The sequence below is a fragment of the Lipophrys pholis genome (assembly GCF_963383615.2).
Source record: "Lipophrys pholis genome assembly, chromosome: 18".
Taxonomy (NCBI): domain Eukaryota; kingdom Metazoa; phylum Chordata; class Actinopteri; order Blenniiformes; family Blenniidae; genus Lipophrys; species Lipophrys pholis.
In genome coordinates this window covers 7,687,114-7,702,551 of record NC_137646.1, presented here as the reverse complement: position 1 = coordinate 7,702,551, position 15,438 = coordinate 7,687,114, and the positions used below count along the sequence as shown (strand labels likewise).

Genomic DNA, 15,438 nt, shown 5'->3' with positions numbered 1-15,438 from the left:
GGGGGGGCGGGGGGGGGGGGGGGGGGGTAGGGGGTAAGGAGTACGGTCCAGTCCTGTGAACGGTACAGAGTGTATTTACAGGGGTACAGAGTGTATTTACAGGAGTACAGAGTGTATTTACAGGATAATAAAGACTATAAAAATTATATTGCACATTATGAGGTAGTCTGTAAGTAAAGTAAAGTAAAGTCAGTGCATACAAGAGTTCACTCAATCTCAGCACAAACAATGTTTTCATTGTTTTTGCTTTTTTTAACTACTTTTTGCACACCCAAATTTAACTCACCTATCAGAGAATCACATGCAGAGTTTTCAGTCCTCACTCCTAATCCATTTTTACCGTGAAGTATTTGATACAGAAAACAACATTTTTCAGTTGTAAATGGTTTTGTTCAATGATCCAATCACTAAATAGTCTTATATATCTTTACACACGAAGTTGTGGGATATATGTCATTTTTATTTATTCACGCTGAGGGTATTATTATATCTAATAATGTGTAAATGTAATTTCAATTCAATTCAATTCAACTTTATTTATATAGCACCAAATACAACACAGTCATTTCCAGGAGCTTTAAACAGAGAAAAGAGAAAAACCCAACAAATTCACATGAGCAGCAGATTAATTTGCGACTGTGGAAAGGAAAAACTCCCTCTAACTGGAAGAACCTTTGTAGAAACCAGAGTCAAAGGTGGAGGCTTTCTGGTGACTGGTTGGGGGGGGGGGGGGGGGGGGGGGGGGGGTAGGATAGACAGATAGATAGTTTAAATTAAACAGTATATTGACTATGTAGAATATGTTATTTATATATGTTATTCTATTTACTGTAAATCATTGCTTATCTCTGAGAAGCAATACTGTAAAGAATTTGCCTTGAATAAATGAAATAGTTCTATTCCATCTTGATCTATTCTAGATGAAATATTAACTAAATCAATTTCCATCCTGAAAAAAAAGACAGAAAATCTTTTTATTCATTCATGTCAAATATTGATATTTATTACACAATGATAATGTGATGAAAATAATATCCGTCAAGTACTAAATAAACAAAAACATTATCTAAAATATCACCATTGTATTAATATATTACCTAATATATCAACAGCATGTTAAAACGGCGGTAGTGATAGTGAAGGAAAAACAGTAACGAAAAAACCTGAGTGATTGTGTCTCACTGCTGCTTCACTTGATGATTTAAATAAAATTATTCTGCAGCCTGTCCTTTACTTTGTCGAGAAATTAAAGTTGAACTTCGTGAGTTTGAACACTTGAAAATGCTTCATAGTCCTGTAACAGATCTTCATCTGTAGTGTCAGTGTGGTTCCTCTGGGAGGCACTGCAGGGTGTTTAAATAAAGCGGCTCGTCATCAACTGTGATTTCATGTGATTATCTGATCAAAAAAAGCCTGGAAGTTTGGCATTAACAGTCATATCTCTAGTTAGTCAGCTCATCCACACACACTCAAAAAAAACACATTATGTATGAATATTGACTGAGATTTCGTTTTTTTGTAGATTTTTTTTTCAGAACATAAACATATGGAGTATCTTACTTTGGTTTTTCTGTCATTCGGTTACAGAGAAATGCCTTTGGGCAGAGGTTACTGCTTCATGCCAGTCATCTTCAATATACTGCCTCATTATTATTGTTATGATTCTTATTAATACTACTACTACTACTACTACTACTAATAATAATAATAACAATAATAATGGTAAGTTACTTTGAACCACTAATCTGCTCTGAAGCAGATCTATTTGCACTGCTCTGCAGGGTTTGTGATTGGTCAGACACTGCAAAAGCCTCCCCTTTTATTTGAACATGCTCTGATCACGATGGGAAAACCCTGGGTTGAATTAGTGAGTTGACAACCTGTTTTGTAGTACTGCTAATCAGGATTACAAATGTCTGGGTAAGTCTATCCAGGTAACGGAGAGCTCTCCCAGGTATGTCAAGCCCACTTCGTAGTATAGGCCTCTGAAGTATTTTTTTGTTTAATTAACCTTTGGTTTTCCCTATTTACAGAGGAAGAGAAGTTGTCTTTTTTTCTGTATTTAGTTTTCAGATTTTGACTTCATATATTTGGGGCTATAAAGTAAACTTTTTGATTAACTCGGGCTGATTTTCTTTCTCACTATTGTATTATTTTTAAGATGATACAAAAACAAATTCATGATTCATTTGTGCTGATATGAACAGTTTTTTGAAACTCAGTAACCAGGACCTTGTAATCTGTAATAGAATACCAATATCTAAAGAAATCCTCAACTCTCTATGGCGTTTTCCAATACCCATACTTGTCCATACTTGTGCTCCCGTGTACCCGTGAAACGTCATCAGTGGGAGACCAAGTACTGTTCCAATTCTTAGGCCGTTTCTCCAAGAGATGCCAGTGGGGAAAACCAAGATGGCGGTGTTGCGGGCGCCGCCATATTTGTTTCCCGGTGGCCGCCATCTTGAAATGGTGCTATGCGGAAGCATGGACGGAAATGACACACAGGAAGTGATGTATATAAAAGCCGACCCACAGGAAGTGACGAAACGGACTGAACATGAAGGAAGTCACGTTCACGAAAGGGAGAGGCTGCCAGTGGGGAATCTAAAATGGCCGAAAATATGGCTGCTTCCTAGTGATCGCCGCCATATTGTTTCGCCATTTTGTTCCGAATCACCACCACAGCGCCACTCTTGGTGGGAGGCGGTAGTATATGAAATATGGCCACTTCCTGCAGGTCGCCGCCATTTTGTTCCAAAGCACAATTACAGCGCCACTGTCGGTGGGAGGCAAGAGTACATGATCCGCAGTGCGACCATACTTCTCCAGAATTGAAACCCCGCCAGTGCGGTATTAAGATGGTGGCTTACGAGCGCTGACATAGTTGTTAGCGGTTGCCGCCATAATTGCTCACGGTCAGCGCCATACTACTCTCAAAATTGAAACCCCGCCAGTGCGGTATCAAATAATGGCGGCGTATGGGCGCCGTCATACTTGTTTGTGGTTGCTGACATGCTTGTTTACGGTCACTGCCATACTTGTATGTGGTCGCCGCCATATTTAAAAGGCAGAAAGACGTCAGTGGGTAAAGTTACGTCATGGCTTCATGGGTCATGTCCAGTTCTGGGAAGCACAAGTACACTGGAAGGTACATCCAGGTAGATTTTATCTGAATAAAGCTCAGAGAGTATTTATAAGGTCCAGAGCCAAGTGGATTGAGGAAGGAGAAAAAAAACATGATGAATGGGGAAGAATATTTTGAACCAAAACGTATAGTGAAGGAGTTCTTGAATTTCTTTAGATACCTGTATGCTGAATTACTTTAAATCATTTATTACTGTAAATGATGAAACCTTTAGAAATGTTTGTGAGGAGGATTTAAAATTGAAGTATCATGATGAAAACAGCCTCTGACTGATCTCCAGGCTCAGATGGAATAACTACAAACTTTTCTGAAAAGAAATTGAAACGTTGCTATTTGAGGCAATAATGTAAGACTGGAAAGGAATTATTGACAAAGAAACAAGGTAGAATTATTTCAGGATGTCTATTTGTCATATTTTCTTACCTTCAGGACAAAATAAGAAAAGTGTCACATCTAACTCCACTCTGCTCTATTCTAAATTCTGCTTTACATTTACATTTCACTTCACTGCACCTGTGTCATTTTATATCCCAAATTGTTGGCGAGCCATGTAACATAAGTTTATTCTGTATACACCTGCTGTGTACATGATTGACTAAGTTGTCTAACTCTGCTGCAGCTGTAACCGCAGTGAAGCTCAGGGTCAGAGGTCAGCTACTAAACTGATCTGCCTAATTCATTCATCCAGTGACAATGTGTGCTGCATGAAGCAAAACAAACGACCAGAATGGAGAATAACTGTAGTTTCTTCAGCAGGAAAGGAGGAAATGTCCATGACAAACCTTCAACAAATACCTATGACAACTTTAAAAGAATAAAACCATCATAAAGCATGTCATTGTTCTTTATTATATATACAATCACTGGGCACTTTAACAGAGAAAACCCAACAAATTCACATGAGCATGCGTGGGCGACTGTGGAAAGGAAGAACTCCCTCTAACAGGAAGAGACCTGCAGAAACCAGACTCAGAGGTGGAGGCTTCCTGCTGGCCGGGTGGGGTGAGAGGACAGAGGAGAGGACAGAGGAGAGGACAGAGGAGAGGACAGAGGAGAGGACAGACAGATAGATAAGAGAGAGATCCACCCGGAAGAATGATCAGGACAGGAGGCTTTAATCCACCTTCAGCTCCACTGTCAGACATCCAGCAGAGAGGTTGAGAGACAGACTACAGGAGAGAAAGGCAAATGTTAATGACATGTAATAGTGACATGTAATAGTGGTGAATAAAAAAGGAAAGAAGTTCAGTTTAGGTCCTCCAGCAGTCTTAGACCATTTTCTAGTTAAGCTGCCATAGGTTAAGGTGTCCTGAAACAGCTCTCACTGTAAACTTTAATTTTAAGGTTAGGATGAAGACTTTTCTATTAGAGGCTGTGTCAGACTCTTTAACTGAAACTGGGATCTGGTTCCACATCAGAGGAACCTGAAAGCTGAAAGCTCTGCCTCCATTCTACTTTTAGAAAAGCTAGGAACCTCCAGTAAGCCAGCACTCTGAGAACCAAGAGTTCATCTGGGGAGATCTGGGACCAGCAGTTCTTTAAGATCTTTTGAATTAGTTGAAGACTTTTTAAGCAGTGACTTGGACCCCCTGATAATAGGGAGTTACAATAGTTACTCTGGAAGTAAATGCATGGGTTAGCTTTTCAGTGTCACTCTATCAATATCTACTGGAGTTTATTTGTTCCTGTCATTTAACAAAAGGAATCAGCCAACTGTTGAATCAGCTGACATTTTGCTTTCACAAGTGATCATCAAACAACTGTTCTATTCAACACAAAGGAGAGCAGCTCAATATGTCAGCCAGGTGTTTCAGTCATTTCTGCCATACCACATGCATCTATTGAACTACTGAACCAACTATTGGAGTACCTGTGCTCTCTTTTTGGGGGTTGCATCCACAGCTGAATGATGCATTGGGAACATTTGTGGATTTTCCAGCACAATGGACATGAAGCCAGCCTCTGCAAACTGTGCACTCCACCCATTCCAGAATGTCAACATGTGGATATAAAATCCTGCAAAACAATAATAAAAAAAAAAAAAAAAAATTCCTTAATGTCTTATAAATAAAGAATCAGACAAAAAAAAAACGTAATATGAATTATCTGAATCCTACACACACACACACACACACACACACACACACACACACACACACACACACACACACACACACACACACACACACACACACACACACACACACACACACACACACACACACACACACACACACACACACTTTAGGTGTGATCTTTACTTTATCAGTAGATATGTAGGTGGATGAGTAATGGTTCATGTGTGTTACATGTTGTTAGTTCAAACTAAAAGCCAACAAGGCTGAGCAGAGTCTGGCTCCATGCTGGAGGCCTGAGTGATGCGCTTGAAGGAGTGAGAAGGTCCTTTTGCCATTTCTTTTCATTTCAACAAACAGCTTTTCAACCCACATTTACTTTAGCAAGTTTTCTTGTGGTAATAAATTACAGGTTTTTAATAAACCAACACATGGGACAAAGATAGAAAGAGCAACATAAACATTCGAGCTGATCTTACGTGCATTGCTCCTCACAAAACTATAAAACTATTCCTACTCTCATTAATACGGATATAACTACAGCTACCATTTCATTCTTATTCGTGCAGGCTGATATGTTCTACATAGACAAGAAAGCAATTGTTTACCTTAACAGAAGACAAGCCTTTACTCTGTTGAACTTTGAGTACACGTGTGAAGAATCCAAAGACAAAAAAAACAAATGTGCGTTGGAACAACGCAGCACCGATTTAATTTACGTCGAGTGGGTCCCGCCACGTCACTTCCGGCATTTGCGTGTCGTCTACGTAACTTCCTGCATGTTTGGTCCGTCACGTCACTTCCAGTGGGTCGGCTTTCGTGTTCGTATCTTCCTTCACGTTCAGTCCATTTCGTCACATCCTGTGGGTCGGCTTCTACATACGTCACTTCCGGCGCGTCATTTCCGTCCATGCTTCCGCATAGCACCATTTCAAGATGGCGGCGACCGAGAAATAAATATGGCGGCGCCCGCAACACCGCCATCTTGGGTGGCCAGGATTTAAGTGACGTTTAAGACTAGCGCCCCCACACTTCAATGGTCAGGACAGGAATTGCATGCAGACCGGAAACTTTATTAAAGTGAAAGAGTGAAGATTCACCCTCATGCACAAATAAAAATAAATGAAAATAGCCTAATTTAACACATGGTCATGACAAAACTGAAAACAAACAACAAACAAATAGGAATGCATTGGAAAGTACAGCATTTTACCAATATTTTAGAGACCCCCCAACATTTCACAAATCACGTTTTAAGGGGGGCTCCTGTCTCATTAAGGGGGACTGAGCACATGTGACAGACTCGACAGAGTCTGGAGAACATGGAGAACGTTCTGCTGGAGCAACATCCTCCAGCATGAGCGGTTTGGTGGTGGGTCAGTAATGGTGTGGGGAGGCATTTCTTTGGATGGCTGCACAGAGGTACCTTGACTGCCATGAGGTACCAGGATGAGATCCTCAGACCCAGTGTGAGACCAGATGCTGGTGCAGTGGTTCCTGGGTTCCTTCTGATGCAGGACAATGCCAGGCCTCATGTGGCTGAAGTGTGTCAACACTTCTTCCATGATGAAGGTATTGATGCTCTGGACTGGCCTGCCCGTTCCCCAGACCTCAATCCAATGAGCACATCTGGACATCATGTCTGGTTCCATCCTCCAACCACACGTTGACCACAGACTGTCCAGGTGTTGACTGATGCTTTGATACAAGTCTGGGAGGGGATCCCTCAGGAGAACATCCCTCAGGAGAACGTCCCTCAGGAGAACATCCCTCAGGAGAACGTCCCTCAGGAGAATGTCCCTCAGGAGAACATCCCTCAGGAGAACATCCCTCAGGAGAGCGTCCCTCAGGAGAACGTCCCTCAGGAGAACATCCCTCAGGAGAACATCCGTCGGATGTGTTATTTTAGTCTTCCCTTTATTTATCTGAGCGGTGAAAATGAGAAGATCCTTCTTCCTTCTGCCTCATACAACACGTTTGTCACAAGACTGCTTGTACATGCTTCATGCTGCATCTTTTGACTCTAGTTTTTCTATTTGTACATAAACATTTCTTCACCTATTCTTGCACCACTTTCTATTTATGTATTGTAGATAGTCATTGACTTATTTTGCACCGTTTTCTTTTACATGCTATTTTGCTGCTGGCATTCTCTGTGAACAGCAGAAGAAGAATTTCCTCGTACAGGGGAAACAGGTTTGGTGATTTGCATATGACAATAAACTAGAATTTAATTTAAACTCTGAATAAGGCTCTAGAAGAGGGGAGTTGTTCATTGCCGTATAGCTTCATCTTTTTTCTTTTTCTGTCCTCCCTTGCTTTTGACTTATATGGTTGTATATGGGTATAAATGATCAATACTGTAATTGAAGAACAAAGTTTGCAAGCTCTTTCCTTCTACAGCATTCCTAAAGTGACTTTACCTGGGAACTTCTGTTGAAAATACTGTCATTTCTTTATTGATGAAGCAATCAGGCCTTGGCATGCAATGATGTAACGCTGCATTTCTTTGATGGTGGAAAACAAATGAATGACTGACAGATAAAAAGCTAAAAAAAATAAAAAGAATACCTACAAAAAAGTTTGTTTTGGGGGATCTGCATTGGCAGTATTCCTCCACACTGACTCTGTGCACCGTTTGCAAGTTATCCCTGTGTATGTGTGGGTTTTCTCACATAGCCAGAGCAGTATAGTGAGAAAAGGTGGAGGCCAGAGTGAAAGACTGTCGAAGTTATTCTTTAGAAAATAAAGATCTTCAATGTGATTTACTACAGTGACACAAGTTTGGTTGGAAAACAACTATTTATTTATTTTAAATCAAGAACTGAAATGAAAGATGAAAGGATGAGACCAGTCACAGTCATGAAATTATGATCCCATGTCAACTCTTCCCCTCACGTGCAGTACATACAAACCCCCAGCAGATGTCACTATAATCACGCACAAGCGCTTGTCAATCGCTTTCAAGGAAGCTTTCTAAAATTTCACCACCACCAAGCAAAGGTGCAACAATCCACAGAACAAAATCAAAATGGCAAAGCAAGATCACAAATCCAAGACTCCACGAGACAAACAGACAACATCCCTGCATAATGTCGCCTTTTTTAACTTGTGTGAACAATATAGAGAGTCAGGACGAGAGGACAGACCTGAGCAATAATATGGAAATGATTTAACGATGACAGAAAAGTGGAAATAGCTTCATCAAAACTCATCCCTGCCACTCTTGCAGTGACATTAATTACACAAAGTGATGCAATACATTTATTATATATCATATAATTCCCCTGGAAAGTGACTTTGAATGTAAAAGGTTGAAATCCTTCCATGTGCGCCTCCAATTGGATCCAGTAGTTTCAAGTAATAGACCTATTCCTCACAGAATGGGGTGGCAGGCCGTACTTCTCGATGAGCTGAATTGAAGAAAAAAAAAAGGAAAAAACAACAACAACACACACGCAGAAAATATGTCCATATTAGGAATTTAATTTTGGGTTTTTTTCAAATGAATAATTAAAGATAAATAATACTTAATTCTAGAATGTTAACTGATATTAGTCCCACCTGGTCCAAAAGAGCCTCCTTTTCATGTTGTGATAGTTCACCACTTGAACTGTATCTGACTTTGAACCTATAGACATAATCTGTTGACAGAAAAACAGAGAAGCTCACAAAACAAAACCCAACGCGTTCACATTGTGCCTGGATAAAACACATGAGGTTGCCCTTTGTAGGTGTATGGTTTGAGGTATTCCTGTGATCAGGAGCCGATGAAAAGATTCTGGAAAAGAAAAATCTCAATTACAAAGAAAGAAAAGCATACTTACAGGGTCCCTCTGTTGTTAGAAGTGTCAAGCAGTCAGGTTTACATGGAATGAAGTAAACGGAAAGACGGCATTCATTATACTTAGAAATTCTGTATGTACATGTAACAGTAACTTAACTTTAACATGTGTTGCTTGACTGTATAACTCAGGGATGAGGGAAGAAAAACAACAAAAAAAACAGTTTTTTCACTAAAGTATTTAGTTTTTCTATCGTTCATCTGTTTGATGACACGAGTCAAGACGTCTTACCAGTGACTGCATTAATGCTGACTCCGCTGCTTCTGACGCTCCCAAACACAGAGAAGACAGTGAATGTGTACTCAGTTGCAGCAGAGAGAGATGAGACTGTGTGAGTTACTGGTCCGTCTCCATCTGGTGCTCTGATGTTTGTCTCGGTACCATTAAACTGGAGGATGAAGCTGATGTTGTTGTTCACTTTGTTCCACTGCAGAGTGACACTGGTCTCATTTTGTCCTGTTGACCTGAAGTCCTCTACATGAGCTGGAGCTGAGAACCACAGAACAACTTACTTACTATCAGTGGCAGAAGTGAAACAGAATGACCAAACATGTTTGTATCTTGTGTTTATAGAAGCACCAATTTAACACAACATACATATAAACTATTGTTGCATAGCAGGTTTATGTAAATCGTTCAAAAATTTGCATTGTAATCCAGTGACGTGCCGAGAGATGAGTCACTGATTCTTTCAAATATTTGTAAATGGAGTTTATGAAAACATTGTTTTTGCAATAAGAATTTAGAAGGATGGACTAAGTCTTATTGTGGGATCTCAACGCCACAAGCATGCAGTATTTAGTAGTAAAAATAACATATATATTACTTGCTGTGTAACAGACAAAAGGCCGTTGGGTGGAGCAGCCTTCATCTGACCACAGTCCTGACTCCAATGATGTAGCGACGCACGTCTGGCCTCCAGTGTCGGGCTGGTTGTTCTCCCAGTTTCGATATAGAGAGTCACTCCCATCAGACCAAACTTTTCGCCGATACAGACCAATCCACACAAGGTTGTCACCTGCAACTCTCTTGACCAGTTCATGTTCGGGCTCGTTTCGTATGCTGTGGAGGGAAGAGTAGCAGATCTGCATCGTACTGTATGGAAAACAAATTCACAGATTCATGGATGGAATGAACAAATTAGTGAGTTCATACGGTACCTGGCCAGATCGACATAGTTCTCTCTGCAGAACCTCTGAGCTTCTGTCCAATTTCTTAATGTTTCAATCCAAACAAAGGTTGCTTTTCCATTCAATGTACCTGGAAATATAGACACTTTTTTCTTTAATAAAAAAAAAATTAGTTCTTCTACTATTTGCTGTGAATCAAAAAAAAAGAAAAAGCTGAATATTTGACAGTAGTTTCTAAGGCAGTGACTTATTCAACACATTTACACACAGCCTGAAGTATTGACATTTCTGGAAGCTCTTGTCAAAAAGTAATGCTTTTAAAATGTTACTCTTCAAAAAAACTCACCATTGAAGCACACAGACTGAAGTTTGTGACTGCAAGACCAGTCATCCCATTTGTCTTTGACTAAACTCCAAATTACTCCACAGTTTTCTCTTCCAGCATAATTGTTCGGCGCACCACTTTCCCAACTTCTATACGTCGCCTCTCCCTCGCCATAGAAGCTGCTGTCATTTAAGGACCACATCCAGCTGTTTTGCAAGTCATCATGAAGACCAATCCAGGCTTTTCCTGCTCAAATAAAAGATGTTGATTCGGTCAAAAACAAGACAATTGAAACTTGCCATTGTGGATTATTCTGTGTGTGTTGGAGCCATTTGAGACTATAAATGTTCTTTGTCAAATTGGTGCAAACTTAAGTGATGATAAGAAATACTATTTAAAGTTTTCCTATTATTGTTTGTTTTTTAGTTATTTTGATCATTAGAAATGTGTGGATCTCTCCTCCTCCTCGTCAGGCCTTCCTCCTTAGAATCAGGAGGAGGGGAAGCTGTGAGTGTGGAAGGAGGAGGGAGTGATGGTTTTTCTACCGCAGGCACACAAGCCTGTACAAACTAGAATTTATGTTAATTATTTGTATTATTTAAGAAAGTAAACCACAGAGAATATTTTTTGTTTGTTTAAATAAATAGTACATCTTTATTGTGAAACCTGGAAAATCTCTCTGCCAGTGTTTTTTACTTTCTGCGAGTGGAAAATCTCCTCAATGTGCAACTCTAAATTTAGATTTGTGGGACGAAAGACTGGCCACAACAGTGTGTGTCAAATACGGTGCAAGTATTCAGGACTCACCAGTATCGCTCGAAGTTGTGTTTCCAACTGCATCAACGTCAGCTGCACTTTCAATAGTGGCCAGATCAGTGTAGTCATCCCTGCACACACGCTGAGCGTTTGTCCAGCTCAGAGGAGTATTTACAAAGTTGTAGTGAGTTTGGCCAAAACCTACATTGGTGATCACTCCTAAAGCAAAACAGAATATACAATGTATTAATCAAAAGTATGCTCCGTTTGATTTGCTCTTCATCTGTCACTATTTTCCTGTTTGGATGTTTTTCTTTCCATCCCCTTTGCTTCCTGTTTTCTCCTGAAACACACCAATCTTCCTCAGAGGCCTTGTCATCCTAACAAGGTGCAGCAACACTTTAGAAACATGAGCTGTAGATGTAATTGCCTTTTTAAAATTGCACCAACCTGTGAGAACAAAAAGCACCAGTCCCCTCTCCATGAGGTAAACCTTTGAAAAGATGCAAAAGAAAAGTATTCTTTCATTTTAAAGCTTAATTCCTGATCACATTATTTATGTACACGCCACATCTGATATGGAACATTAGGAAACGTGTCATAAAATAATTAATATTAATCTAAAAATAACCTTTAACATATACTGGACTCACCATTGTCTCTGTAACCTCCGGAGCTCTTGGGAACACCGACAGTGACTAAAGGCTGGTTTGGCTCCTATCAGTTTTCAGCAGCTGTGACTGAACAAAGTGTCGCTCTGCTGCTGTATATTCTGTGTTTTTTCTTCTTCCTCGTGTGTCTGTGTGCTGGGCGGAGTCAACAAGACCTGCACTGGAGCTGAGCTGCACACCTGAGAGTATGTAAATAAGTAAGTACGTAAGTAAGTAAGTAAGTAAGTAAGTAAGTAAGTAAGTAAATTATATTTCTTTAGCGCTTTTCACAGATATGGAGTCACAAAGTGCTTCACAGTAAAAACAAATAAAAACAGATAAGAGAAAAAAACATCTTAAAAACACAACAAATGTCGACAGTCGGCAGCGTAGGTCGATTAGACTAGAATGTTTTGGCAAACAAATGTGTTTTTAGGCACTTTTTAAAGATGTCCGCTGAGTCCAGGGAGCGCAGGTCAAGTGGGAGTTCATTCCAAAGTCGGGGTGCGGCAGCTTTGAATGATGGGTCTCCCCGGGTTTTAAAACAAGTACGTGGAACTTTTATTAGGTTCTGCCCAGACGATCTCGAGGTCCGAGTCGAGCTGTAGGGCTTTATGAGGTCAGCAATGTAAGGAGGAGCTGTAGGGCTTTATGAGGTCAGCAATGTAAGGAGGAGCTGGACCATGTAGGGCTCGAAAAGTTAGCACCAAGATTTTATATTGAACACGAGACTCAACAGGGAGCCAGTGAAGAGATCTTAACACAGGGGGGGATGGGCCCTCCTGTTGGTGCTGGTCAGAAGTCTGGCGGCTGAGTTCTGGACTAACTGTAACCGAGCCAGCTCGTTTTTGTTGAGTCATGTAAAGAGGCATCATAGGCCTCGTTTCCACAGCACGGTACCGCACGGTACGGTAAACAGCGTACCCACACCCAACTCTGTTGCTCCGTCCCACCGCAGAGAGTCGGGGTTGTGAACGGCTGCATGATGACGCAGGCATGTGACATCATCACGTGACAGTAAACACTGCGGGACCAGCCACAACAAACACATTTGTTCCGTTGCAGCTGAGACGTCTGAGTAAAGGCCCCTGCATACTCCTATTAGAACCCATAAGAACTGAAGAAAAGCTGGTCGATGTGCCAACGTTTGTTGTTGTTGTTGTTCGGCAAGATGCTGGAGCGGCGAACTTTCTTCTTGTTCTTATAGAGCAGGGGCGGCCAAACAGTCAGAGACAAAGAGCCACAAGAATTACGTTGGTAGTACAAAGAACTACATTATACACATGTGGGATCACAATCAAACTCCCACAACTTCCTGAAAACAGCATCTTACCAGTGACTGCATTAATGCTGACTCCACTGCTTGTGACGCTCCCAAACCCAGAGAAGACAGTGAATGTGTCCTCAGTTGCAGCAGAGAGACATGAGTCTGTGTGAGTTACTGGTCCGTCTCCATCTGGTGCTCTGATGTTTGTCTCGGTACCATTAAACTGGAGGATGAAGCTGATGTTGTTGTTCACTTTGTTCCACTGCAGAGTGACACTGGTCTCACTTTGTCCTGAAGTCTTCTACATGAGCTGGAGCTGAGAACCACAGAACAACTTACTTACTATCAAAGGCAGAAATGACACTGAAGGACCAAATGTGATGGACAAAATCATGCAGCTATCTATTACCTTATGACATTATTTTTTAATGGGATGTTGACGTATAACATCAGTAAAAGATATCCACTGCTGTAATCCAGTATTGTACGGTGAGTTTTATATCAGATGAGCCACTCACTCCTTCATAGCCAAATTTACAAAAATATGAACCCAGTACGAGAAATTCAATTTGCCATTCAGTTCCCGGCTATCACACTAACCACTGAATGGATTTCATTTCTCATATCAGAGTTCTGCACACATGCACGCATAATAAAGGTACGGATTTCACCAAAGTACATAGTTCAATGTGTTTCAGCTCGGACTTTACTTTTTGTTCCCCAACCAGTTTTTTTTTGTTTTTTATTCTCGGGACCGGCTTTGCTCCATGCTGGTGTACTGAGCCAGGCACCAGAAGACTGTTAGATACAAAAAACACTTCACTTGTACCTGCTTAATTACACATCACACACAGTCTCACCAGGTTTGATTTGCTCTTCATCTGTCACTATTTTCCTCTTTGGATGTTTTTCTTTCCATCCCCTTTGCTTCCTGTTTTCTCCTGAAACACACCAATTCTCCTCAGGGGCCTTGTCATCCTAACAAGGTGCAACAACACTTTATAAACACATCAAGAAGAAACATGAAGAATAACAACAGTTTTTCAACATATAAAAGGAAAAATCATATTTATTTCTCATGTGGATCGAATGTTCTATTGTCCTTTTTCCTTCTGTATTATATAATTTTTTTCTTACTAAGAAACATTTTCAAATTGATTTTTATTTTGAAGGAGCTCAGTGGTATGTGAGTACTGCAGTGGGTACTCCATATAAATTCATGTTCTGTGTTCCTCGATGCTCGTGTTGCAAACATCATAGGTCTTGTTCTAACATGTGAAATTCTGTTAGTTAAATCACATCACAAAGCAGGAATACAGGTACTAAGTTGATATATTCTTTTCATTTAGCCCAGGGTCAATAACCTGAGAAGATGACTATAGACTTCTACACTGAGTATTATGAACTTTGTACTATGTGGTTACAAAACACCTTCACCAACAGCAGGTTCCTCATTATTTCTGCTTATTTGTGTTTTCTAATCTTTTGATGCAAAATGTCATGTCGTGACATCAGTCAAACAAATGTCTCTCATTTGAATAACTAGGGAATATTCCTTGTTTGCCGTGTAGGTATATTCTACAAGCTTTTCATTGTGTAACGTCTCCACCATTGATGAGGCTTTTGTGTTCTATGTTTCTGTAGCTCTCACTTCTACAAGCTGCTCATAGACAAAGTTTATCACATTAACTAACAATATTTCTGTCAGATTGACTGGATTCTTCAACCCTTGAGGAGAACAAACACACCACATAAACGTATTCAGTCGGTCCTATGCTGTACGGTAGAAGGTGAAACAATAGTTCAACTGCAGTTAGTGAGCCGTAAATTCATTGTAGTCCAGCGAGGCTAAAACAGATTATTGCCTCTGATTATACAAATCAAATATATAAGTTGTTGGTGACAAGTATTACATAAAAGACTGGGACACTGCCCTTTCTGAAATGTTAATTTGAGCTTTAACCTAAAACTAAACCTTTAGGTACGATCAAACACATGGCAATCCTTCGCTCAGGTATTTCACTTAAACACAGGCTCATCATGAGGTGGAGATGGAATTGCATTTTTGCAATCGTTCATTTTAAAGCTTAATTCCTGATCAGGTTATTCATCTAAATGGAACATTAGGAAAAGTGTCAGTAAGAATAATGACCTTTAGAATATACTGGACTCACCACTGTCTCTGTAACCTCCGGAGCTCTTGGGAACACCGACAGTGGCTAAAGGCTGGTTTGGCTCATAT

The 15,438-nt window shown here is 40.4% G+C and overlaps 1 protein-coding gene across 1 annotated transcript; it reads right to left on the bottom strand.

Annotated features, from left to right (window-relative positions):
- Window positions 1–8,009: 8,009 nt before the first annotated feature.
- LOC308123770 (C-type mannose receptor 2-like) lies at window positions 8,010–12,033 on the bottom strand. Its single transcript, XM_080486431.1, has 9 exons — window positions 11,933–12,033; window positions 11,730–11,772; window positions 11,331–11,498; window positions 10,545–10,769; window positions 10,229–10,328; window positions 9,895–10,130; window positions 9,300–9,557; window positions 8,788–8,867; window positions 8,010–8,636 (listed from the first exon to the last, which is right to left on the bottom strand). The coding sequence occupies exons 1-9, from the start codon at window positions 11,933–11,935 to the stop codon at window positions 8,580–8,582; spliced, it is 1,170 nt and encodes a 389-aa protein (XP_080342557.1). The 5' UTR covers window positions 11,936–12,033; the 3' UTR covers window positions 8,010–8,579.
- Between the last annotated feature and the right edge of the window lie 3,405 nt (window positions 12,034–15,438).

What these genes read in the sequence shown, in the direction of transcription:
- LOC308123770 (XM_080486431.1), bottom strand. An exon ending in GGTGCTTTTTGTTCTCACAG is followed by an intron (nt 11,499 to 11,729) that starts GTTGGTGCAATT and finishes GTTTTGCTTTAG; the next exon opens with GAGTGATCACCAATGTAGGT. An exon ending in CACAACTTCGAGCGATACTG is followed by an intron (nt 10,770 to 11,330) that starts GTGAGTCCTGAA and finishes TTATTTGAGCAG; the next exon opens with GAAAAGCCTGGATTGGTCTT.